General features: G+C 37.0%; 1 protein-coding gene across 2 annotated transcripts; it reads right to left on the bottom strand.

Annotated features, from left to right (window-relative positions):
• cfap57.L (cilia and flagella associated protein 57 L homeolog) lies at window positions 1-27,262 on the bottom strand. Of its 2 annotated transcripts, XM_018258289.2 has the most exons (24): window positions 27,123-27,260; window positions 25,104-25,248; window positions 24,820-25,000; window positions 23,257-23,573; window positions 22,017-22,303; window positions 19,947-20,103; window positions 19,365-19,517; window positions 18,193-18,332; window positions 17,811-17,976; window positions 16,620-16,733; window positions 15,384-15,596; window positions 14,424-14,597; window positions 14,084-14,245; window positions 13,007-13,162; window positions 12,790-12,883; window positions 10,907-11,097; window positions 9,244-9,417; window positions 8,483-8,641; window positions 4,868-5,011; window positions 4,136-4,252; window positions 1,857-1,991; window positions 576-719; window positions 353-488; window positions 1-268 (listed from the first exon to the last, which is right to left on the bottom strand). In XM_018258289.2, exons 3-24 carry the CDS (start codon window positions 24,974-24,976, stop codon window positions 78-80), a joined length of 3,681 nt encoding a protein of 1,226 aa, XP_018113778.1. In that variant the 5' UTR covers window positions 24,977-25,000; window positions 25,104-25,248; window positions 27,123-27,260; the 3' UTR covers window positions 1-77. The 2 variants fall into 2 exon arrangements, with proteins under 2 accessions (XP_018113778.1, XP_018113780.1); XM_018258291.2 differs by lacking the exon at window positions 25,104-25,248 and having other exon boundaries at window positions 27,123-27,262.
• Window positions 27,263-27,280: the final 18 nt, after the last annotated feature.

Raw genomic sequence — 27,280 nt, 5'->3', positions numbered from 1 at the left:
TGATTATTATGTCATTTATTATTCATTTCCTCTCAGTCAGTATAAACAGAATTATAACGGCAACAACTGCAGTGTGCTCAAGTGGACATGGTCAGTGCAGGTAATCTGCCCACAGAGGGTGGCCTGACACCTTGTGCGAGTTCTTGAGACTGTATCAGATCTCTTAAGCGTTTGATTTCCAGTCTCTGCATGTCAATAATCCTGTCTGTTTCTTCTTCTGTATTAAGCCGTAAAACTCCGGTGAGGTGGGAGACTTCGTCTGAAGACACTGAAAGAGGATAAAATATTGGGAAGGTTTAAGAAGAACCTGATAAAAAGGAAAAATGAGATAAAATTGTTTAAAACTTGATACCTCTCAGATCTGCTGAATGGTTCTTGCGAGTCTTTTTGTTTAACCCAAGAATAGCCTCCAAGTCATGGACCTTTGTGCGACTAATTTTAAGTTCTCGGCGCAAATCATTAATTTCTTTAATCAAGGTGACATTTTCCTGTTGGAAGCAAACATATAAATCACTGTGATTTTGTGCTAAATGTGTGTATACATTGACTTCATTCATTATAGATGTTTTTGCTACCTGCATGACCCGCACATTGTCAGTGCGGTGAATCTCTGTGTCTTTTGCCAGTTTCTTCTGTAAGGTGCTAAGACTGCGCTCGAGGTGCTCCCTTTGACGAGCATATTCCCTTTGTATGTCAGCGTCAACACCAACAATTTCTGCCTAATAGCACAAAAGAGAGATACATGATATTTGGTCCCCATTTATCAAAAATGAAGACAATATTCTGAATAGCTTGAATCTTATTGGCCTCCATCTCTGATGAGCCTTTAATTTTTATTTTTAAATCTACAAAAGAGCTTGTTTTTGTAAGCAATAATTACAGAATCACAGATTCTGATGCACATGCAAAGTAAGGACAACGGCACACAAAGATATTTTGGGAAAATCAGCCAAAATCAACCCCATGGACTGCTATGGCAAAACTGCTTGTGCAAACATTTGTCAGTCTATACTTCCAAGCAACGGTCTTAATGTTTTAGTATTTTTTCCATTCATGCGAAGAGGGTGGGTAGGTGCTTCTAATGGTCTGATAATGGGGATTCTCTTCTTTTCCCCATTTGGTTTATGTTACTTACTCTATGATCTTTAGACACTACCCTTTCTGCAGTCGTGCATAGTGCAGTTCAATTCACAGGCCAATAAACATTTGGGTTCCAAAGCACCCCTAATCACTTCCTTCATATGCCAACAGTGAAGTTAACAATACATTATATATATATATATATATATATATATATATATATATATATATATATATATATATATATATACACACATACACACACACACACACACACACAATCTTTAATTTTTGGGTTTACTAGCCAGGGTCGGACTGGGCAGGCCTGCCTATGGACCTCCCTCCTGGCCATGATCGCAGCTGCAAGGAGAGAAGGTATATGACTTGGGGGGAGGGTGCTGAATGGGGGTTGTGTCTCGGGTAGGGGGGCCCATGATGCGGAAGCCCTATCCCCCCAGTCTGACACTGATAGGAGCATGTAAGCAGAAACTGCTAAAACGGATGTACATTCACCATTGTGTCAGTTCATCCAGCTCTGATACAAAGCAAAATACAGAGTGCACAGACACTTGTGAGCCCTGGAATCAACACCTGTCTTGAGGATGTGGGTAAAAATCATAGCAACTAGCATGTGTTTTAGCATTTGGGTTCACAAAGTAACCTTTTGTACTAGTGTCAAATCTGGTGTTGTTGGCTGTAATTGAGAACAGAATTTGGAGACATGGTGCCCATGAGCACAAAACTATAAGGAAGTAGCCTTAGATAGAAATACTCACTACATCACTCTCTTGCACATATTTAGAATACAGCTCCCGGATGCTATCTTTCAGTTTTTTGGGCTCTTGGATAAAGCCTACGCAGTTATGTAGGTCAGTCTTAAACCTTTTAACAACAGCTTCAACATCGCGAACCTGAAGAGACAAAAAAGTAATTTAAAGTAAAAGAGACTGGAACTGACAGGAAGATGGTTACCAATACAAGTAAGGGGTTTCTGCAAGGATGATACAGCATTGTGCTGGGCTATGGGACACAGCTTCATTTCTTCAACACCTGAAATAAAACCATTTTAAAAATCTTAAAGGACAAGGAAAGGCAAAAAAATAAAATCCAATTTTTACTTTCTTTAATGAAAAAGAAACCTATCTCCAATATACTTAAATGTGCACCGTTTTTATAAGAAACCTGACTGTTTGCAGTGAAACCCCCTTCATTTACTGCTGTGAACAGGAATTGTCAGACGGTCCCTAACTGCTGGGCAGGGAAACAATCATACTTATGAACAGCAGGGGGAGCCCCCGCCTTACTTCCCAGCCGTGCAGAAGTCAAGCAGCTTTGTCAGCGACTGTGTAGAGATTTGTATTGTATTTTATTTTTGCCTTTATATCCTCTTTACTGTTTCCAGCTCCAGCTGCAGGGACACAGATCATGGAGCCAGATTTAAACAGATAAACTGGGATTCAATTTGGAGGATACTTTGCTGCAGCCACTGGTTATGGAGTTGGAGAAAGTTTGTATTAAAGGACATGTAAACCCTATAAACCCTTACTATGTTTTTAGGTTGGGCACATATTCCCTACACAAAATGCATCATTGTCTCTGTATTGGGTCAGGTAGTATCTGTATCCCCTCTGTTAGCCTGCACTGTAGTGTTTTCCTGAATGCAAGATCTGCTTCAACCAGGTGGCCATTTTCTATCGGCTACATCATCATTTATATTTGTATATCCAGCCACGCCTGATGACCTAGCTCAAATTTTTTTTTAGGTAATGTAACTTTATTAGCAAGTATGTGTAATCCTACTCATTCCTACATGTAATCCCACTCACTCATATGCATAATCCCACTCACTCATGCACAATCCCAATCACTCCTGTGCATAATCCCACTCATACTTGTAATGCCACTCATGTGTACATGTAATCCCACTCACATGCATAATCCCAATCATACTCATAAGTATGCATAATCCCACTCACTCATATGCATAATCCCACTCATTATTCATAAACCAACTCACTCATATGCATAATCCCACTGATACCTGTAATCCCACTCACTCATACATGTAACCCCACTCACTCATACATGTATGAGTGGTATTATGCATATGAGTGGTTTTATGCATGAGTGGGATTATGCATATGAGTGAGATGGATTACATGTATGAGTGGTATTATGCATATGAGTGAGCAGGATTATGCATGAGTGAGTGGGATTATGCACTAGTGAGCAGGATTATGCATGAGTGAGCAGGATTATGCATGAGTGAGTGGGATTATGCATGAGTGAGGGGGATTATGAGGGATTATACATTAGTGAGTGGTATTATGCATGAGTGAGTGGTATTATGCACAAGTGAGCAGGATTGTGCACGAGTGATCAGGATTATGCATGAATGAACAGGATTATGCATGAGTGAGTGGGATTATGCATGAGTGAGTGGGATCATACATCCTTACTGTTAACCTTTTAACAACCAGAGTGCCAGTTATCTAAAGATTTCAAAGAGGCCGTTCACTGATTACTTTTTTATGGGGGGGTTTACATGTCCTTTAAACAATACAAAAACTATAAAATCCACATTAGATTACATGACAACACAGGACCCAGTGCAGTGTGTATATTCTTATTATTAATCAGTCTTGCTGTATCGGCTTCTGGCAGATATTATTGACTTGTGCTCTTTTGATAATTTATGACGATCCCTAAGCAGCCCAGACCACACTGAGCATGTGCACAGTCTTGTCTTGCAAAGATGTATAATAAAGTTACAAGATGACAACCCCCTGTTGCCAACTTTGAAAGCATAAATCATCTGTTAGATTAGGCTTGTGGTGCAGTAAATTCATGCTTATGTTTAGTATACAAAATACAGCATTTCTAGCCTTATTCTTTTTTTAGACTTTCCTTGTCCTTTAAAGGAAACTGCAAAAGCACTCAGATGAGCACTTTCCAAATATTTACTTGGATGTTTCAAGCCTTTATTGCTCCTTTAAAACTCATCACTTATTTCTTTAAACTATCCCTGGAGCTGTTATTTTTATATGAGCTGTACCTTCTGTCTCTCTTTATGCATCTCACGATCTGTGGCTTTAAGCTTCTGTTTCAGTTCAGTGATGTTTAAGTCCAGTTGTGAGTTTTGCTTGTGGAATCTCTCCAACTCTGACTCCATCTAGGGAAAAATATGAAAGTGCAAAAGATGTGCCAAAAAGGCTAGCATTGATAGAAAATTAAAGAATATAAAAAGTCAGAGGGAAGAAGACACAGAAGCCATAGACAATAGGGGTCATTCATCAAGGGGCATAAGAGCAGTATACATACAGGACACTAAGCAGCATGTAAAACTTAGAAAATAAGACCAAATAGAGTTTGATACAATGGAAATGTACCTTATCATGGTCTGTGGATGTAGCTGTATGTAGGGAGTATGTAAAAGACAAAAATATCTGATATTTGTATAACGTCATCTTTTTTAATGTCCTGTAATTGTTTGTAAGGCTAACGAGTTGCCATCTAATGTACTTTGCAACATGTAGGTTTTACCCACCATTGATTACAATTATTGCCAGTGGCAAAGCATTTTCGGGAGATTTGTTGCCAACTGTTGTGCATTTTTATCGCAGGGAAAAAAGCTCCCCGTCATCCATTACCCATCACATAGACATGAGATAAAAATGAAAAATGAAAAAGACAGAAAGAAAAAGAAAAACATTCCACTATTAGGTAATGGTAGATTGGAGAGGAATTGTTCACATGAAGACTGACAAACACCAAAATGTGACCTCACCTCCTGGATCTGCTCCTTCATCTCCTTTATCTCATTTTCCCTTGGCTCAATTTGTTTCTTTAGTTCCTTAATCTTATAATCCAGCACAAATTTAAATTTCTCTAATTCCTGATTCTTCTTCTTAAGGTCATAGATTCTCTTCTCCTGTACCAAAAATGAGCAAATATTTGAATCTGGAATGGAAGAGTCATTTCTTTTGCCCATGTTTCATTTTTATTGTGGAGCGATAAAATGAAGGAAATAGGTATTCTAGATATGGTATCTATATGTGGTAAAACAACATTTTAACGAAGTGTAACTTCAAATTTTATTTCATTTATTAAATTCTGTTAAGTGGCAACACTAAGGGCCTTACTTAAGAAAAACGATTATTAAATTTATTAAGTGGCGACATTGAGATTGAGCATTCAACTAGAAAGGTTCCTATACACTCAAGTAGCTTCTTCAGTGGAATATTTTGACTTCCTGAAAATTGTTTTTTTTTCTCCATGAGCAGGCTTTTCAAAAACAAATAAAAAGCTCAGCAACTGAAACCTGCCAAGCTTTTTATTTTTTTTTATCGGGGAAAAAAATCCATCTGCATGAAGCTTCAAATGAAGAAACCATGCAAAGGTTTAGGAATTCTTGCATGTTCTGGTAGCGGAAGGGTCGAGCATTTTTTTCAAAACTTTTTTATTGGTTTACAACAATATATTCAAGTACATTGCGAAGTAACCATTTTTCTTGTTTTTTTTTCTTTTTCAGATAACAGGCCTTCACCTACACAGAGGGAAGCACCAGCATTACAATCAGTTAAAGTAAAAGATGATGTACCATTTTTATATCACACACCAATAAAGTTTTTAACTAACAAACAAAACAGTCTACAGCTGAGTTTTTCTCCATCGTCATATATCACGTTCTCCTGAAATAGTGCTAAATAAGAGTAAGTTATAGACATATAGGCTTCAACTCGAGCTAATGTGCTTAATCAGGTTGGGAAGTAAGCTACACACATATAGGAAAAATGTCTCAGTTACACGTCGATATTACATAGTAGTATAAGATATCCAAGGCGTCCAGATCTTGGTATAAATAGTATAGTTATCCGTTATACTTAACATTCTTCCATTAATCATTATCCTATGACAGAACATAGTTATAGGAATGGTACGTTTTTTCCAAGAGGCAGCAATGGTTTAAACGTTTTGCTGCTATGAAGATAAACTGTATCAATTTCCGTGTATATTTACATGATACTGGAATTTTTGTATTTAACAGCACAATCAGGGGATCTTTTCGAAGATTAACACCCATGATCAAATCTATTAAAGTGAGTATCCTGGACCAAAATCTAGACGCCTCCCTACATTGCCACCATACATGCAACATCGAACCCTCCAGACCACAATTCCGAAAACATAACGGGCTAGAATTAGGGTAGTATTTATGTAGCTTAGTAGGTACCATATACCATATATAGTACTTTATATTGTGTTTCTTGTGTCAGTAAATTAATTGAACTTTTGTGTGTAATTTCCCAAGATTGTTGCCATAAAACGGGTTCTATTGTTATACTTAGCTCTTTCTCCCATTGTTTAATATAAGTCGGGGGGAAAAACAGGGAGGAATTTAAAATTTCTCTATATAGTAAGGTAATTATTCCCCTACTACATGGAAATTTAATACACAGTTGTTCCCACGCAGTCAAAGATAAAACATTGTTGCATCCTTTAAGCACTTTGGTAAGAAAATGATGGATCTGAAAATATCTAAAATATTCACTTCCAGGCGAATCATGTTGCAGAACTATAGTATCCCATTTTACAATACCCTGTAAGCCTAAGAATCGAGACACATACAACATATTATGCGCTTCCCACCAGTGGAAATCGGATTTTCGTAGGCCCGGGACAAAAGCAGGATTTCCAAATATAGGCATTGCTGGACAATGGGGGGAAGCTAGGGGTGTTTTTTGCGTAACATAGTCCCATACAGCCAGAGCCATTTTGAGAACAGGAGTGGAGGTATTGGGTCTGTCTTGTTTGGGGAGCCACGGAAGTACCGTTGGATAGATTGGTTTTAGTAGTTCAGTTTCTATTTGAGTCCATAACGGAGGAGTGGGTCTATAAAAATGAATTAACGGTAAGATTTGTGCCGCCTGGTAATAGGAGAGTAAATCAGGAACACCCAAACCGCGGGTCGAGCATTCTTAAATCAGGCCGTAAATGTTCTTTTGAATTACTATGTGTAATTGCAGGACAGACAACTAACAAGGTAAGTGTCTAAGTAAGGATTATGATTTAAGACACTTATTGTAGGTTATTGGGTTACATGTTGTTACTTTCCCTGGTGCACTCAGACAGGGCTGCCATCAGAAATCGCTGGGCCCCCTATGACATTTTATGGGCCCCGCCCCGCTTGGTGGCCAGAGCCCCATGTACAAAGAAAAAACCCATTGTCCAGTTAAAAAAAAAATTTAGGTGGCCAGGCCAACCTACAAGTTTTAAAACACATTGATGGCCAGGGTCCCCCCATAAAAGTTTTTAAAACACACTGGTGGCCAGGGTCCCCCATAGAAGTTTTAAAGTGATACTGACACTAAAAAATTATTTTCAAAATATTAACCTACATAGAAAGTTACATATAGGTCACATTGATCATTTTTTGCTGATAGTTCTGCTTTTGTAAGTAATTGTTACTTGAAGTTCCTAAACCTGACTGTTTTGCCAACCTGACTCTCCCATCTCAGTCTGTCAGAGTTTCTAATGCTAACGGACTCCTGCTGCACAAATATGGCAGCCCCCTCATAGAGAAACACGTGGGGTAAGAAAGGTAATGTAAAAGCATCAGGCAAATACTTTTATGGCAAAATTACAAATAGCATTCAAAGATAATGTGGCCAGGTCCCCCCTCCCCCATAAAAGTTTTAAAAAAAAATGGTGGGCAGAAGACCATTGGTGTGCACTGGAAGTTACCTTTAAAGTTTTCTTAATGTCTTTAGCTCCCAACAGCAGCATCAGCTACTACTAATCCAAGAAGTGCAGCACAGCTGGGCCCCCCTTGAAACTTGAAAGCAACCGGGAAGGGGATGACTGTTAACCTGATGGCTACCCTGCCCTTAGCCATGTGACTTATACTCACTTTACTGCTGCATTGCAAGTTGGAACAATATCACCCCCCCCCCGTAGCCCATCAGCAGAACAATAAGAAGGTAACCAGATAACAGTTCCCTGCCACCTGCAGTGCTAAAAATGCCCATACTAGTGGTAGATATGAGAACAGCACTCACACAGTAAAAATACAAGTCCCACTGCGACTTCTTCAGTTATTTTGAGTTACATTGAATAGGAGAAACAATATCTTTTCTGAAAGCAGTTCCATTATGAAGTACTGGCTCTTTCTAAATGCCGATGACCTGAGGTGGCTGTCTACACACCAATGTTACAGCTTAAAAAAATACAATTATTTGTTCATTATTTTAATAAAATGGTAAATGATAGAATGAATTGCATGGAACATACACTGTAATTTAGTAATAACATCTATATTATAAAACTCATGACCATAAGGGTCCAGTGCCATGTATGGTGTATGAAATGTTATTTCACTTATTTGTTAGGAAACTGTCCTTACCTTATCTTGTATAGTCTCGTCCCTTTCCTGAATTTCTCTCTTAAGCCCCAAAATGTCTTTTTCAAGGGATTTAATAACTCCTTGCAATTTCTGCTGTTCAACTTTCATCTTCTCAATGTCAGCCGCACGCTCCTCAATCTCCTTTTGCAGGCTGCTGAACTGAAGTATCAGTAGAGAAGGAACAGACAATAAGCCAGAGACACAAGAGCAGGTGCATAACAGTATCAGAAGACTTTCCAGCAGCTACTGGGCATGCCTAACCCTAACTTCATTGGGGTTCATGTATATTTTAATATATGTTCACTACTACACAATAGGTTGTGTTTGAAACAAGGAACTGTTGAACAGCAGCTGTAAATGAAAAAGTGTACACCAAATCTGTGGAAAGATGTATAGTGATACTGTGAATAACATCAGTATATGCATTGCTTTCCCCATAGCTACAGAGAAGCACAACATGTAAGAAAACTATACATGCAGGGTTGATGTGGTGTATGTCCTTTTACTGAAGCTTGCTTAGCAAAGAAAAATGTTTTATATCTTTAAAGATATGGTATCAAAACAGCATAGCACTCTTTCTACACATTTACTCCTAGTTGAGAGCCAAAACCAGACTGACTCTGCACAACCAGCATGCTTTCCATTCCAATGACATCAAACGTTTTAAAGTTAAACAAATATTAATTTCCATAACAATTACAATTTTAATTTAAGCAACATGACAACATCACAGTTGAGGAGAACACATTTTTCCTGTGTACCTTTTTCCTCATGATGCCACTCTCTCCTTTCAAACGAAGTGAAGATTCCTTTTCCTCCCTCAGACGTCGCTCATACCTTATCTTCATATCCTGTATCTCTCTGTCCCCGTCTTCTTCAATCTGCTTCTTTGTCTCTTCAAATTCTCTAAGATGTTGCCTGGATTCATCCTGAGTCTAAGGATGAAATTCTGGGTGCTAGTGAAACTTTGGGCGGTTTATTCCAAGGGAACACAGTTTGAGTGATTTAACCTTTTGGACTAAGGAATGCAATAAAATATAGAGTAAAAGCAGAATATCTTGAGGCAGTATGTCCCGGTTCAAATGAATAAATGCCACACAGATCTTTTGCAAGTAATAAGTCACCCAGAAGGCAACAATCAATGGAGCAAGAAGTATCAGACATGACACATGCTTTTAAAGGTACAGTTCAGTGTAAGTGTAAAAATAAAAACTGGGTAAATAAATAGGCTGTGCAAAATAAAAAATGTTTTTAATATAGTTAGTTAGCCAAAAATGTAATTTATAAAGGCTGGAGTGACTGGATGTGTAACAAAACAGAACAGAACCCAACTTGCTTTTTCAGCTCTCTAACTCTGAGTCAGTCCGACTTTAAAGGAAAACTATACCCCCCAAACAATGTAGGTCTCTATAAAAAGATATTGCATAAAACAGCTCATATGTAAAATCCTGATTCATGTAAATCAACCATTTTCATAATAATATACTTTTCTAGTAGTATGTGCCATTGGGTAATCATAAATAGAAAATTGCCATTTTAAAAAATAAGGGCCGCCCCCTGGGATCGTAGGATTCACTGTACTCACAAACATACCAACAAACCATACATGTTAGGTCACATGAGCCAATTAACAGACAGAGTTGTGTCTTTTGCTTCCGCACTTCTTCCTGTTACAGTTAGAGTTGAAGTATTTCTGGTCAGCTGATCTCTGAGACAGCACAGAGACCATCACGAAATGGTGGCTCAAGGCAAGAGATGTAAAAGGGCAATATCTACTTAAATATATATTCCAGTTTGGTAAGATTCTTTAATATGTCACTTAATATGATATGAACTATCTGTTGCTTAAGTGTTCATTTTGGGGGTATAGTTTTCCTTTAAGAGGGGCCACATGGGACATAACTTTCAGTGAGTTTGCAATTGATGAGCATTGAGCTCAGATTCAAAAGCAACAGTTATGACTCATGTGCCCCCCTCAAGTCACGGATTGGTTACTGACTGGTAACCAATCAGTGGAAACCATGAGAGCTGCAAAGCAGGAAGTAGTGTTCTGGCTATTATGTTACACATCCAGTCACTCCAGTCTTTATACATTACATTTTTGGCTAACTAGCTATATTAGATACATTTTTATTTTGCACAGCCTATCTATTTACCCAGTTTTTATACTTAATTCCTTTAAACTTTGTTGGCTAGACCTTTCTACTGACAATTTGACAAGCTGGAAAAATACAGGCAGCTGTCAGGCTTGTGCCTTATAGTTTCATTAGAGAGACTAGTGCTTCCAATTCAGTTACCAAACAGGTCTTTTCACTTACTGCGTGGGAAACACACAGCAATGCTGACCTTGGGCTTTGAAAACAGAAAAAACTTCAGATTTATGTTTTGATCATAGACAAATATCTTAAACCAAATTGTGCTTACCAGTTGAAGTATAGAAATCTTCTCCTGTAATTTTGCTTCATAGTGTTCTGTTATCTCTTCTAAGGCCTGGATCTTACTCTCCTCCAACTCATGCAGCTGCTTTTCATATTCTTCTTGCATGCGCTGAGATTTCACTTGCAGCTCCTGGTATTTCTCATACTCCAGAAGCAACTTCTGGCTATTGGCTGTTTCTGCAGAGAAGATTAAAAAAATTTAATGAAAATGTTTGTCTGCTAAATTTTCAGCAACAGGTGGCATAAAGTATGTGATGGTGAAACAAATGCTGAAGAGCTTGTTTGTGGCTTCTCTGCAAAAAGATATTTATTCCTATATCTTCTGACTGAAGCCTTCCAGATGGTTGTTACATTACTATTTGCAGCAACAAATGAGAGGCTTTAGCTGGCATGGATAGTGGGAGATATAGTACACATTCTGCAGGAGGACCCCAGGTGTGGGAAAAGTTGTTTATGAACTACAACTGTCATGATTTCACACAGGGGTGGTTCACCTTTAGGTTAACTATTAGTTTTTAATAAAATGGCCAATTCTAAGCAACTTTTCAATTGGTTTTCATTGATAGTTTATGAATTATTTGCCTTTTTCTTCTGACTTTTTCCAGCTTCAAATGGGGATCACTGACCCCATCTAAAATCAAATGCTCTGTAAGGCTACATATGTATTGTTATCCCTACTTTGTATTACTCATCTTTCTATTCAGACCCTCTCCTATTCATATTCCAGTCTCTTATTCAAGTATAGTTAATAGGGTAATTTAGACCCTAGTGACCAGCCTGCTGAAATTGCAAACTAGAGAGCTGATAAATAAAAAGTTAAATAACTACAGAATGAAAACCAATTGCAATTGGTCTCAGATTAACACTCTCTACATCAAACTAACAGTGGCTGAACATTGTGGCTAAAAAGCACTGGCTTAAAGGGGTGAGCAACCCTTTTAAGACAGTGCTTTTTAGCCACAATTTGTCACTCTGATATAACTAGTACGACAAAAGGTGTATATGATACAATGGCAGCAAATGAACATGGTGAAAGAAGTACAATAGCAGAACAAGATATGTAGGTAAGATGACATTAGATGTAGATGGTGTAGGTGTTGACATGGCAAGTATTTATTGTCAGAAAGCATGACTAAAAATGTAGATAGTATAGGTAGTGCAATTGCAGATAGTGTAGTTAGCATATCAGCAGGAGATAGTGTTGGTAATATAACAGCAGATGTAAATGGGAAAGGTATCAAGTTGGAACTTAAATATGGAGTGGGTATTATGGTAACAGTTGGTTCAAGTATTGAGACAATGGGTCGTTATTTGTATTGATAGCATGCCAAAAAACAGATGTGGATGGTATAGGGAGCACCACAGCAGATGTAAATGGAGTAGGTAGTGTGAAGGCAGGGATAGATACTGTAGGTAGCATGGCAGCAGATACAATTGATGCAGTGTGATGGCAGGTTTAGATGGCTTAGGTAATAATGGGCTGAGTTCTGTAGATAGAACAGCAGATATATATGGTGTAAGTTGCATCTCAGCAAATATAGGTAGTGTTCTGGGCTGGTATTTGTAGCCTGACAGTAGCTGTAAATTTGTCTGGTAATAAATGTAGAACGTGTAGAGGTCAGGACTGATTAAGTGCCAACCTGCCAATTTATGGACATACTATGCAGCAGAGACAAGGGCACTGTAGAAGCCACTTACTAAACCCTTACTCCACAGAAGTCAAATAAATATACACAGAATTTCTGCATGCAATAATAAAAATGAATACAATCATTTTATGGCCAATGGGCAAGTTTCATAGGGCACAGCACAAGGCATTTTATGCTATGAACCACAATAGATAAATAAAATATCACTGTGTTGCTTTACCCAGATCCTGTGTCTCTCTGGACTGTTTCTCCAGCAGCTCTGCCAAATCTTCTTGCTGTTTAAGCTCCTGTCTCTCTGCATCAGTTTTCAAAATCTGAAGGATAGGGGAAGGGGATAAGCAAAGAATTCACCTTACACAAACTCTTAAAAATAAAAGAGCAATCACTCCAAAGCATTTCCAGTACTTTACAGATATACCAGTTATTTTTCTTTATACCTGGTTTGTAGTTTTTAGCACTTCCATTTCTTGAATAAATTTTTCAGTTAGCTCCTTCAGCTTCTCATTATAGTTCATATCCTTGAGCCGTAGCTGATACTCATTCTCCATCTTTAGCTCTTCCACACGTGTCTTTAGCTCTAACATCACTTGGTTCTATAGAGGACAATATCAGAATACACTAGCCGTTACACTAGCCAGATAACATCTGTATGCTATTTTTAAAGGTACACTATAAGTAAAATACAAGTTGATCCTATTAAAAGAATATATATGTACATAAAGTTTCTCCTAGTTTAAAGGAGAAGGAAAGGCTAAAATTAAGTAAGCTTTATCAGAAAGTCTATATACTGATATAAATCAGTAAATCCTCAAGTATTGTTGCTCTGAGTCCTCTGCCAAAATAAACACTCCATTTCTTTCCTTCTATTGTATACATGGGCTTCTATATCAGACTTCCTGTCTTACGCTTAAAACTCCAGGGCATGGCTTGAGCATGCTCAGTTTGCTCCTCTCCCCCTCCCTTTTCCTCCTCCTTCCTCCCCTCCCTGCTGAGCCCAGAGCTATGAGTGAGCAGGGAGAGACTCAGGCAGGAAGTAATGTCACACCAAGCTACTGTATCAGCTGCTATCCTAAACAAACAGACAGAGCTTCTAGAGCTGTTTTTCTAGAGCTGTATGTATGTATATATATATATATATATATATATATATATATATATATATATATATATTATATATATATATATATATATATATATATATATATATATATATATATATATCTTGAAACAAAACCCACCACAGGTATTTAAGTTACATGTAAAATATATTTCTATTAATTTCTTCATGTTTGGTTGTATTTTTCCCATCCAATACAGTAAACATGCGTGTGGTGTAAAAAACAATTCTAAAGATTTTGAAAGTTTGCCAACTTTTTCAGGAATTAAATCCTGTCCCTCTGCAGACCAATGTTTCTTCCCAAAATTTTAGCCCAAAATATATGATGGCTCCCATGTAGTTTTTGCACTCTCATTACATGCATTTTGACTTTACAAGCCCAATGTTCCCACCTTACCTTTTCCTCAAGGTCAGACTTGGTGATCAGCACCTCCTCTGCATACCCCACCTCTTTATCTCGTTTTAGCCCACGGCCCTCCTTATCAGATATTTTCCACAGAATCAGACTTCCATCCTCAGACACAGACAGAAGATACTGGTCATCAAATGTCACAACTAACTGGCAAGAAATAGAAAGTTCCATTTCAGTTTAAGAAATCCGTGACTGCATGAATGTAATTACCCTACAGGGCTTTTTATACTCTTGAAGAAAATATGTAAATAAACTGAAAGGCAGGTTATGCTATAAAATGCAATATTTTGAAAGTTGATTGATGGAGTCACACGGTGTCACTTACTCTGGTCACAGGCTTTGCATGGGCTTGATATTCATTGAACTCCTTCTGCAGAGGTAAAGGGTACTTCATGGATCGGATAGTTCCTAATGATGTGCCAGTAAAAATCATTCGCCCAGAATGAGAAACAGCCACTGCTGTATATGTCACATCGAAGGAAGGAATTTCACGCATAATCTTCAAGATATAACAGAATAGCATCACTCTACCATATAGCACTGACAGATTTCAACAAATGTACTAAATGCCTTTCTCATAAACATTGGTGACAAAATTGTTCACACAAGATCCCAAATACCTTATAATTACCATTTGAGAATTACATAACATCATTTTGTTTACTACCAGGGCTGTGAATAAATGTGTCCATTATAACCAAATGTTTCATTCAGATATACAAATACATTTAAATGTCATCATATCAAGTATTGCTTATTTCCTATGAATGTCTATGTTTCTTTTAATTAGACATCAAAGTAAGAGGAATTGCTATCTTGTGTATGTTAATATTCTTTGCCTGTGAATCTGGTTGTGTAACTGAATGGAAGTTACCCTATCTTGCTTAATACAAGTCTACAGTTGGAGTTTCATTTATATATATGCAGAATAATTAATATGGCTGTTCCAGCAAAAATTAACTAGTACAAAACTATTGATAAATAAAGCTGTCATTTGAGAATAACAAAAAATAAATGTGCCACTTATTATTTATTGATAAAGCTTCATTAGATAATGTATATATTTCATTTAATAACCAAAAGGAAGTGTAACTTGCAAATATTTTGACCATCGTTTCTAAATGCTGTAATAAACATAAATATTGTACACTTCTAACTAAGCCTAAAAACTGTTCTGTTGTTGGAAATTTAATGTATTTGAAATAAAAAACAAAATACAATTAATGACATTAAAATTCTTAATTATTTTGTGTATGGGTTTTAATGACATTATAAATGGTGTTACCTGAGAATCACTGATCTCTTTTAGCGTTTGGTCAGATCCAACAGCAAAGATGGTTTTAGCATCAGATGACATAGCCACAGAGCTGTAACTGCAGGATTTCAGAACACACTCAGACTCTCGTTTACCCAAAAGGATGTTCCACTCATAAACAGCCCCATCAAGACCGCAGGACACAAGTTTACTATCGTCTGAACTCCAAGCAACGGACCTCACCTACAAACAAAGAAAAGAGATGAGCAGCCTAGTCAACACAGAGATACAGTTTCCCTGTACAGAGGACAGCAGCTTCCTAAGCAGCAAAATAATAATATTTCAGTATCAGTTATATTGTTGTACATTGAGTGCATTTCCATTACTATATCCATAGCAACTTCAACAATGACTTTGACTTTACTGGAAACTTTATAAACAGATAGATTGTTCTGTATACTTGCCACGAACACACACGTTTTTACATACAGTAGAACCCCCATTTTATGTTTTTCATGGGACCAGGAAAAAAATGGTGTAAAATCTAGGAAACTGTAAAATCAAGGAACTATATTATGCATAATTTATAGGGGGACAACAAACAGCAATGTAAAATTAGGGAAAACTTAAAATCAGGGGATGTAAAATTGAGGTTTCACTTTACATGTATTAATGTATCTCTCACTAAATAACGCCAGTAAGTCTCTATAAATGTATTATACAAATATTGAATAATACTGCAGTCTAAAGCCGGAGAGGGTCAAATGACAAATATTTCCTTGTATCAGCAAGACCATGCGAATACATTCAGTTGGGATTTTGATTAAAAAGACAGAACTAATGACAGTACTATACTGTTTTTGCAGTATGCTGGTAACTTTTTGGCATGCTAAGGGTATCACAGACAGTGGTAAAGGAAAAAGCGAAGTCATCTGTGTTGTACTACTTTACTATGGACCCCGCTAATATGAACAATATAACATATATAACATGCAGCATCTAATATGTTTAATATAAAATTAAATTAAAATCATATGTATGATATATATGTATAGGTACTATATGTATGTAACATAATATATAACATATTTGATACAAAACATGTATTATGTAATAGGTAAGTCTTTATGGGCAGAATTAGTTTCTATATGACATGGGTAGCATGAGCAGATTAGGTGTATTTACTGTTAGCTTCACATAAATTCAATATTTTTATGCTAATGCAGATGTATAGTTAATGTGATGCCCTAAACAATAATACTTTACCTTTCCATTGTGACCCTTTAGGTTAGTGATACTTTCAAAGGTTGATGTGGAGTAAATGTGAATAACATTGCCATTCACTGCAGCAAAGAGATGTCCCCCATGGCTAAAAGAACACTACAAACAGAACACAAGAGCATGAGTGAGTCAGATGGTAAATATACAGTAAGAGGTGAAGTAAAGCTTTCACTGTATATTATAAATATCACTGCATGTCCTTAGTTAGACAAAAAAACACACCAAACAAGGCTTCATATAACAAAATATCAAAATTTATTTTCAACGTTTCGGCTCTATAGCTCGAGCCGTCTTCAGGAATAAAAGTGTTGTGTTCAAACATACAGATTTAAATCCCTAAAAAGCCCGCCAAACAGTGGAGTGACGTGTGTAACTGAGAGTGAAAGGTTCCAACCGCCATCGTGATGTACAGGACACTCTGATGTGGAACAGGTTAGGAATGCAGGCACAGACATGGCAAATAACAGGACTGCACGCTACTTGCACCTTCCGTATCTGCGATGGAGGCGACAATGACAGAGGTATGCGCTTAGCAGATGCTATACAGCTTAGTGTACCGCAACTGCCCTACTTCCCCTGAAAGGGAATGTTGGGGGGATGCGTGATTACTCATTTTATCTGTATTTTTTTTATTGTTACAGACTTTTTTAGTGCTCCTAATGATCGGGTACTAACCTGATGACACTACTCAACGCAATATTGGATGTACATTTATGTCACTGTACACAATGGATATTTCACAGTAAAATTATTATGGCAACTAGTACGTCACGATGGGGGTTGGAACCTTTCACTCTCAGTTACACACGTCACTCCGCTTTTTAGGGATTTAAACCTGTATGTTTGTACACAACATATAGAGAGAGAGAGAGAGAGAGAGAGAGAGAGAGAGAGAGAGAGAGAGAGAGAGAGAGAGAGAGAGAGAGAGAGAGAGAGAGAGATGACAAAGCATTATTTATTTCATAGAAATAAATATCAGAGAACATTATTATTTTATACCAGGTATATGCCACATTTGGTCTTCCTCAGCACTCAGGAGCCTTTGGGATTTACAAGTTAATTGACACAGGGGACATACCTGTTTACACTATTAGGATATATGCTTTATAGTAGCCTACTGAGTTTAAAATTAAGCATGTTGTTTCTTAAGTCAGCATTGTGCTCTACAGAAGATACCTCTCTGCAGCCTCGAACAGTGAATTCTTTGACTGATCGGATGTCATCAATCAGCAAGTTCATGAAACGGAGTTTATCAGAAAATCCCACAAGTACGTATAATCCAGAAGGGTGAAGAGAGACACTGTAAGCTTCCTCTTGGTATTCTTTATATAGTTCTAAAGTACTGAAAATAAATGAATGATTTATTTTTTATAAATTCCTTCTTCTTATCCTGTTTGATAATATACTAAGTAATAAACATCAATATGATATAGAAAAACATGGATTAAATTTTGGAAGCAGCTCAAATGTATGTTTTGTAGCATATTGGGTACCCATTTTACCCAGAGGGTAAATGCAAATCTAGTAAAATTAGAAGGGAGGCACCATGTGGACATACTTGTTTTCAAAATTCCATATGCGCACTGAGTGGTCTAGTGAGCAGGTTGCAATTAGGGGTTTACGGACACAGATGCTCAGCCCAGTAATGGATGCAGAATGCCAGGGTTCAGTCAGATACTCAAAATGAGCATCCTCACCCTGCAAGAAAAGAACAGCATTTTGTGGTCACATACTTTACATATGAATACTCAAAATTGTTACATAGAAGAATATGTCAAAATTTAAAAACAATTAATTACAGGAAAAATACAATACCTTCTGTGAAAGAGAAGCTGCAAACGCTAAATAGAAAAATAATTGTGTGGGTTGTTCACCTTGAAACACAGTTGTTTATAGATTGTTCACCAGAAATAAAGAGACTTTTACATTTATTTTTTTCCCAAAATTGAAGTTTAAAGCTGAATGTTCCTGTTTCTGATGTTTGAGTGGCAGCTCAGTAATTCAGGTGCAGATTTTAAACTGATACAATTTGCTACATTTAGTTGATACATTTTTCAGCTGCATCTCTGGAGTATTAGCAACTATTGTATCAATTCTAACAGCTGCCTTTAATTAAACCCATGAATTATGCTCGCAGGGACAAAGATAACAAAAGTATCAACTAATGTATCATTTTAGAAGAGTTAATAGAGTTGGTGACCCAGCTCCCAGCGCTGCTTCAAAAAGACACAAGAACCTGAAAAATGAAGCTTTAAAGGGCAGATTTATTAAGGGTTGAATTGAAAATTTACATTTTTGATTTTTTTTTATGGTCAAAACTGTCAAATTCGACGAGGGAATTGTACAAACTCGATTCGAGTTTTTTAAAAAAAATGTAATTTGATTTTCAAGATTTATCATACTCTGGCATTTTAAGAATTCAAATTAGTCTATTAGCCACCTAAAACCTGCCGAATTACTGTTTAAGTCAGTGAGAGAGGTCCAGGGATCAATTTGGAAATGTCTGCAGCCTTCCTGACATTTGTATCGAATTAGATTTGAATTTTCTGAGCTTAAATAATTCGATTTTATTAATACATTTCGGCAGGTCAAATTTCCAATTCATTCGAATTTAAGGGAGTTAAAAAAAACTCACATGAATTCGAAATTTGACCCTTGATAAATGTAAAATATGAAAACAGTGTTGGAAGGTGAACAACTACAGTACATAAACTAAAGCAAGAAGCTCACCTTACTAATTTCAGCAGAAGACAGGGCAATACTGTACAGCTGACCCTTATCAGTGCTAATAAGTACCGTCTCTTCTGATGGGCTAAGGCACATACAAACAATTTCCTGCTGTTCAGATTGGGTGGGGTCAGTGCTGTGCTCATCTTGTGGAATCTAGAAAAAGACAAGTGTTTTGGTGGTATATATATATATATTTTTTTTTTACATGATTCACATACAGTGTTTATCTCTTTATCCTTAGTGACTTCAACCTGTCCGTTATTCTCAGTCCAAACAAGGGATGCACTGAATCCAGGATTCGGCCAGGATTCAGCCTTTTTCAGCGAACCAAATCTCAATCCTAATTTGCATATGTAAATTAGGTGTGGGAAGGGAAATCACGTGACTTTTTGTCACAAAACAAGGAAGTAAAAAACATTTTTCCCACCTTTTCCTTTCCCTCCCCTAATTTGCATATGCAAATTAGGATTTGGATTCAGTTTGGTATTCAGACAAATCTTTCATGAAGGATTCAGGGATTCGGCCGAATCCTAAAAAGTGGATTCGGTGCATTCCTAGTCCAAACTATTTAAACATACTTACTCTGATATCACGGCTCCGTTTGTAAAGATCTTTGTCTTCTACCTTCTCAAACATACAAACTCTGCCAGGCCCCGCAGAACACAGGAAACCTTTGGAGTAGGCCAGAATGGCATTGATGCGAACAGGGGCCAGAGCTGCATGTTCTGCAGAGGAAACACTGGAAACAAAACAGAAGGACAACTCAGTAGACCTGTATAGGCTATGCTATTTTGTAAACCAGGAACTCACTATAAAAATACTGACAACAACTCCAGACCAAAATTGGGGGATACAGTTACTATGAATAAATTAACTTGTAGGTGAATAGATACTAAGGGGGTTATTTACTACTTTCTGGGCTAAAACTTGAATTTTTTAAGGGAACAAAAACTAGAATTTTTCAAGATTTGTTATACTCCAAAGCTGCAAAAAAAAAAAAAAAAGTCTGAATCTGAAAATCCACCATCTCAAACCTATTGAGGTCATGTATAAGTCAATGGGAGATGTCCCTTTTACAATTTGAAGATATTGTGATCTGTGCTGGGTTTCATCAGATAATAAGAAAAATTTGGTTCTACCCGAAAAACCCGAAAAAATAGAGTGATTCGCTGGTCAAATCCAGAAAATTCGTACGATTTGGGTTTTCTCACGATTTTATTGATTTTTATCCCGACCCGACTTTGAGTTATATTATTGATAAATAAGATAAAATCGTGGATGGGAGTTCGGTCGAGCATGGTTTAATAAAAATATTAGATAGATTTTAGTTTTAGTAAATAACCCCCAAATGATTAAAAAAAAAATACTGGCTCCCTTTGCTTCTGCCTGCCTTATAAATTTAAACAAAATAAAATGACAAAGCCTTAGGAGTATTGGTACAGCGTGTTTTTCCCTCCCAAGTGTACTCTGTAAGTGCTTGTGCTGACATTTTAGACAATTCTTAGAAATGGAGTTCGCATTTGGGGTTTTTACTTTATTCAGAAACAACAGGCTGAGCAAAACATTTTAATAACATTGTGTAACATAGCCCTTAAAGAACCAGTGACATCATAAAGTAAAAAAAAAAACATTTTACAAAAAGGTTGTATCTGTTCACCCAGCACCTACAAAAAATCCTGAGAGGGGGAGCTACATGGGTCATATCTATTGCTTCTGAATCTGAGCTGAATGCTGAGGATCAATTGCAAACTCACTGAACAGAAATGTACCATGTGGCCCCCCTTCAAGTCGCTGACTAAAGGTGGCCATACACGGGCGGATAAAAGCTGCCGACAGATCGAGTCAGCAGCTTATTGGCCCATGTATGGGGCCCTCCGACGGGCTTCCCCGATCGATATCTTGCTGAAAGTTACATTTTTGGCTAACTATATTAGAAAGATGTTTTATTTTGCACAGGCTATCTATTTACATAGTTTTTATTTTCACACTGAACTGTTCCTTTAAGAACTAACCTGCATTCCACACAGTTTATTTGTTATCCGCTGTGTAACCTGTGTCTTTTTGCTTTGTTCAACTTTTATGGATGCCCCCATGGCAACAAAACAATTTATTTATATACACAATAGCAGTGTTTCTGAAATAAACACATTCAGTGTCGGACTGAGACACCAGGGGACCACCCAAAAACCTTAGACCAGGGGCCCAATCTCAGAATTATTATTCTTCCTCTCCTCACTAGTCTCTCTTCTTTACATACTATAATCTATTATTCCATCTATTAAGCCTCATTGTTCTCATAGAAATAGGGATTGGCAATGAAATAGGTCAAATATTTAGCAGCATGAGGGCCCACTGATGCCTAGGCCACCCGGGAGTTTTCCTGGTATCCCGGTGGGCCAGTCCGACATTGAACACATTTTATACCAGTGCAGGGTAACAGTAAATTATTTCTACATGCATATAAAAATCATGTTACTTCCATGCACTATTCTATGCACAAGAAACATATATATTGCCCTATTGCCTAACAGATCTTCGGAGTGTGACAAATATGTTTAATATCAGTATAGAAATAAGCTTTCAATGCACTTAAAGATAGTTTTGCATTTCACTGTAAGAGGCGGCTGTTACTGTTCAAATATACCAACTTACCGAAAATCCTGAGAATAGGTGCTGTGTTTCTCCGCATCTGTTTGGCCAGATTTGCTTCCAATGTTTATCTCCCAACGTAGATCCCCAGATTCCCAGAGAGAAAGCTTTCCATTGTCTGTCCCACAGATGACACGGTCCTCAGAGAGCCATGTATGACACAGAAAGTTCTGAGGTTCTACCTTTTGAAAGTTGGTTTGCTTCATATTACCTTCTACATAGTGAAATAACTTGAAGACACCTTGCCCTGTAGTACAGATTTGAGTATTGTCTTGAGGGCTGAAGCTCACCTAAAAAGAAAGCCAGTGCATGTGAAAAAGATGAAATGGAGTGCATCCCATGTACTGTATGTGACTGCTATTTAATTAAGTATGCATAAAAAATGTTCAAGACATGGCTCACTAACAGCAGAAATGCTGCAGAAGTATTTACAATGAGGCATAATAACATTACTCTATCTTTACTTTATCTTTATGATAGTCCTGTTTTTCACTACAGATTTTATAGGTAATTGATGCTCACTGTTTCATATAGTGCATATGCAATACTACTCTCTCCTCCCTTTGATGGTGGTGATGCTTATTAAATATTCTTCAGTTGCCAAAACCTCTGTAAACTGCTTACCAGTTAATTACGATCAAATAAAAAGCAAGGCTCAAAACAGAATAGAGAGAAAGAAAACCCCAAGTAACAGTGCTCTATAAAATATGACACAAGAGGCACTGTGCAAAACCCTATAAAGTTTGGGGCAGATTTATTAAGATTAAGTTGTGTTTTGCACAAAAATGTGCGTTTTCGAGTTTTGGTCAAAATTCACATTTTATTCACAAATTTTTTTTTTTTTTTTTTTAAAAAAACATGATTTTTCAAGATTTATTATACCCTGACCCTGCAAATAGCTTGAATCCGAAAATATACCATCTAAAACTTGTTGAGGTCATGTAGGAGTCAATGGCAGGGGTCCCTTGAACCATTTGAAGATGTTAATAGCCTTCATGATGTTAAAAACCATTTCAGTTCTGAGTTCATTCTAGGTATATAAAACTCTAAAATTTGACCTCTGATAAATAACACCCATAATAAAAATACCACAAGGTAAGAGAATCAAAAGAAACCCATGTGTGAAATGGCTGTATAAAGTAAAACACAAGAGGCATTAAGTTTAACAAGTGAAACAAAACTCTATGCAATGTGTGCACATGCAGAAAATGGGTGTCAATTAAAATATGAGAAAAGAAATTACCTGGTACATAGGATTGCTGTGGGAGTCAGGTTTAACGGTTGCCATTACTTTTTGTTTTTCCCACATCCAGAACATAATTTGCCATTCAGGAAACCCAGACAGTGCCACTATATATTTGGAGTCTGGGGAAAATGCAATGCTAACAAATTCATGAGCTGTCAAGTCAGTTGCATTTAGAACTTTGCGCTTCTTAAATGGCATAGAAGCCAAATCGTAGATTGTGATGGTAGCTTTTTCCAAACCCTTCTCAGACATGGCAAGGTAGCGGCGGTTTGGGCTGATTGCTAATGCTTGCATCCCCTGGCTTTTCTCTGAGCCTGCAAGTACAGACAATGGCAACTATTTAAGAGCAAGAAAATAAAAAGTACTTATTTGTGTTATATACTGTAGGTATATGGTTGTAGGAATAAACTCAAACATAGTGGCAGTCAATTGAAATCTTGTACTGCATAATGTTTATGTCACAAACCCACCATTTCCACCATTTATATAAGACTGTAATATAGCACCTCTGTGCAAGGGTAGTCCAAAACTGACTTTGCATGCTTACTACAAAGTGTTACTTATAGGGATTTTGTCACAGGAATAAATGCTTTTGACAAAATGCAGCAGCTAATGGTGCTCCTCTAGCTGAATCCTATGTTGAATCAATTTTTCACACATTTTTCTACATTTAATTTTAAAATCTGACATGGGACTAAACATGGTTTTAGTTTCCCAGGTGCTCTCACACATGTGACTTGTGCTCTGATAAACTTCAGTCACTTTTTACTGCTGCACTGTAAGTTGGAGTAATATCACCTTGTCTCTTTCCGCCTAATAGCAGCCTATCAACAGAACAATGGAAATGTAACAAGAAAACAACACCCTGACCTGCATTGTTAAAAATTGTCCCATGCCATGTTAGATATGAGAATAGAATAGATATGAGAACAGAAAAATTGACTACAGTTACAGTAGGAGAAACAATAGCTTATCTGAAAGCAGTTCCTTTGTGAAGTGCTGGCGTTTTCTGAAGTAGAGGATCAGACACAATGACCTGAGATGGCTGCATACACACTAGTATTACAACTGAAAAAAATACATTTGTGGGATGTGGGAACCCTGAAATGTCACCAGATCCAGGGTAACAGTAGTGCCATGGTTCTCCAGCCTCAAGAAATGTGTAATAAATATCTGTTTATTGACTTGACTTCTGAGCCTCAGACATCCTAGAATTTTGCACCAAAATGTCTCACCATTGCAATTGCTAATGTATGCCATTGATTGGTTGATTCTAAAACTAAACTTCAGCAGCTAATTCTGACCCTCTGTGACATCAATTATGACAGCCTAATATGTCCCTTAGCATGATCTGTTCAATAAAACAGTAAACCCATTAAAGTAAAAGTTCAAAACCATCTTGTGTTTATTGGTTTCCTGCGTTACTGCACTATTTAGCATTGCCTTTGACATATCTTCTGTAGAGTATGCTTTTTCAAAAGAAAACTGTATCTCGACAATATTTGCCTTTAAAATCATCCAGTTGGTAATAAATCAACTGTTACAGCCAAAAGTACTTACCTGGAATAAATTTTTGCCATTTTTGGTCTACGTTATATTTAACACAGTTGTTACCCGATGGAAAAATGATAGTTTGTTCATCGAAGTAGAAAATATTATTAGTCACAGAAGATCGAAGGCCAAAGATGTAGTGAGACTGGGCAACAATCACAGACATGTTGAGTGCTTTAACAAGGAATCTCTGGAAGACAGGACAGTGACTCTATGTTAGGCAGTAATCGTAGGAGAAAGTTTTCTGCATTAAATATATCCCTAAGTTAAAACATGTTAAAGGGACAGTTTACCTTTTTGACCAAGAATGTCTTGTGCTTTGCAACGTTTCAATTGGTCTTTTTAAAAAAAATGTTTTAAATGATTGGCCTTCTTGTTCTACCTCTGTACATCTTTTACATAGGGGTTGCTGTCCCTGGCAGCCAAGAAACTATTGCTCTGTGAAATAATCAAAAATACCAAAATAATTAGAAAAAAACAAATGAACCATGATATGAATATTAGTCATTCTGTAGAAGTATAAGTGTTGCATACTAACAGGTTCCACACTCAGGTTATGACCCCATGGCACTGAAAACAAAAAAATTGAAAAGCATGTAAGCAGAACAATGATGCTGCATTGTTTTGCTGCATTTCTACTTTATAAATACTATGGGATCTATTTATCATGCTGTTTAAACGTGGAGTGCAGCATTACCGGTGATGTTGTCCATTGCAACCAATTAGCAATTAGATGTCAACAGTTAGAAAACAAAAGCAAAGATCTCATTGGTTGCTATGAGCAACATCACCGGTAATGTTTCATTCCATTTTTCCACAGCATAATAAATGTGTTTCCCTGTGTGTTTCCAGCTCAGTTGCCATTAATCATCATCAGTTGTACCATACACACCTTGAACAATATTATATGCTTGATTGGCCAGAAATGCACTTTTACTACTGGCCTACTGAGGCAATTAAAGTGATACTTTCATATGGATTCCGTAATGTAAATATTGCTTAAAATATACACATTTGCACAAACTTTAAACTTCGCATATAGAACACATAAGTACACGGAATACTTTATTATCAAAACATGCCACGACAGTGTTGCATATTATCCAATTTGCCTCTTTCTGCAAAAGTATTTTTTTTCTGTAAAACCCTCTAGTGACCAGGTTTACCACTTCTAATACAATCTATCTGTTTTGAGACAGGTTATGGTGGTGGTCATTAAAGTGATGTGACACTGTGGTATTTTTTTTAGTACATTCCATATGGAAACAACACTTTAATTGCATTAGTAGGCTGCTATTAAAAGTCAAGTTGTAGGAAATCAAATCATGCTGTTGACATTTATTTGGCCAGGTGTAAAATGTGTCCACAACAGTGGCCTATTGTTGGGCTGTAAAGATGATACTGAATGCATTGTATGCTTGGGATTATAGCAAACCACATTGGTTGCTTTTCCTTTAGGGATTGAACTTGTAGTTCAAAAATGTGTTTTTTTCTGGGCTACTATGTGACATAATCATGCTCTGCCCCTCTTTTAAGGGCCAAGAATGTGTTTCCACAAACTGGGTTTGTACATTTATGTGTAATGTACACTTGATAAAGGGCACATAGACTATATTCCTCAGTAATATAATGGTTATGCCTTGGAAACAGAACAATATGACCTGGCACAATGTGTCACATATCAACACATTTGGACTGTGTAGCAAATTTAAAGGGTTGTTTAACTTTAGTTCATTATTATGTAGAGAGTGATATTATGAGACAATTTGCAATTGTTTCTCATTTGTTATTATTTGTGTTTTTGAGTTATTTAGCTTTTTATTCAGCAGCTCTCTAGTTTGTAGTTTAAGCAATCTGGTTGCTAGGGTCCAAATTGCCCTAGCAACCATGCATTGATTTGACAGAGAGGCTGGAATATCAATAGGAGAGGGCCTGAATAGAAGGACCAGAAACAAAAAATAGCAATAACAATAAACGTGTACTCTTACATTGCATTTGTTTTTAGATGGGGTCATTTGAAAGCTGGAAGAAGAAGGCAACTCATTTAAAAACGATAAAAAAAATGAAGACCAATTGAAAAGTTTCTTATAATTGGCCATTCTAATAAATATTAACTTAAAGTTGAACCACTTGAGATAGCGGAGAAACAAGAGTTCCATTGCTTATTTAAAATGCACTTATATATATATATATACACATTTTAATAGTCCTATATGACAAATATAAAGGGGTGAATTTGTGCAAATATCATAATGATCAGTGATAAATATTATTAATAAGTAATAAATCTACCCCCTAGATTTATACTGTACCTCTCAGCGCTGCCAGAAATCGCTGTGTATGCCTGTTGCCACGGATACCGAGACGCTCCATATGTTGGAGGCCGGACTTAAAAAAGCGCCGATTTGAATGACGGGTAATGTAGTCTTTCAGAATCAGGGAGGGAGACTTCCGTATTTTGAAAGGAAAT

This window comes from Xenopus laevis, chromosome 4L (genome assembly GCF_017654675.1).
Source record: "Xenopus laevis strain J_2021 chromosome 4L, Xenopus_laevis_v10.1, whole genome shotgun sequence".
NCBI lineage: Eukaryota > Metazoa > Chordata > Amphibia > Anura > Pipidae > Xenopus > Xenopus laevis.
Note: the sequence above shows the minus strand (reverse complement) of the source record. Positions and strands in the feature narration are given on the sequence as shown.

Excerpts from the sequence above, each read along its gene's own strand:
- cfap57.L (XM_018258291.2), bottom strand. The coding sequence starts at position 24,976 with ATGTCTGTGATTGTTGCCCAGTCTCACTACATCTTTGGCCTTCGATCT. Across the intron at positions 11,098-12,789 it reads CAGAGAGACACAGGATCTGG|AAACAGCCAATAGCCAGAAG; the intron begins GTAAAGCAACAC and ends TCTTCTCTGCAG. Across the intron at positions 720-1,856 it reads ATGTGCAAGAGAGTGATGTA|GCAGAAATTGTTGGTGTTGA; the intron begins GTGAGTATTTCT and ends TTGTGCTATTAG.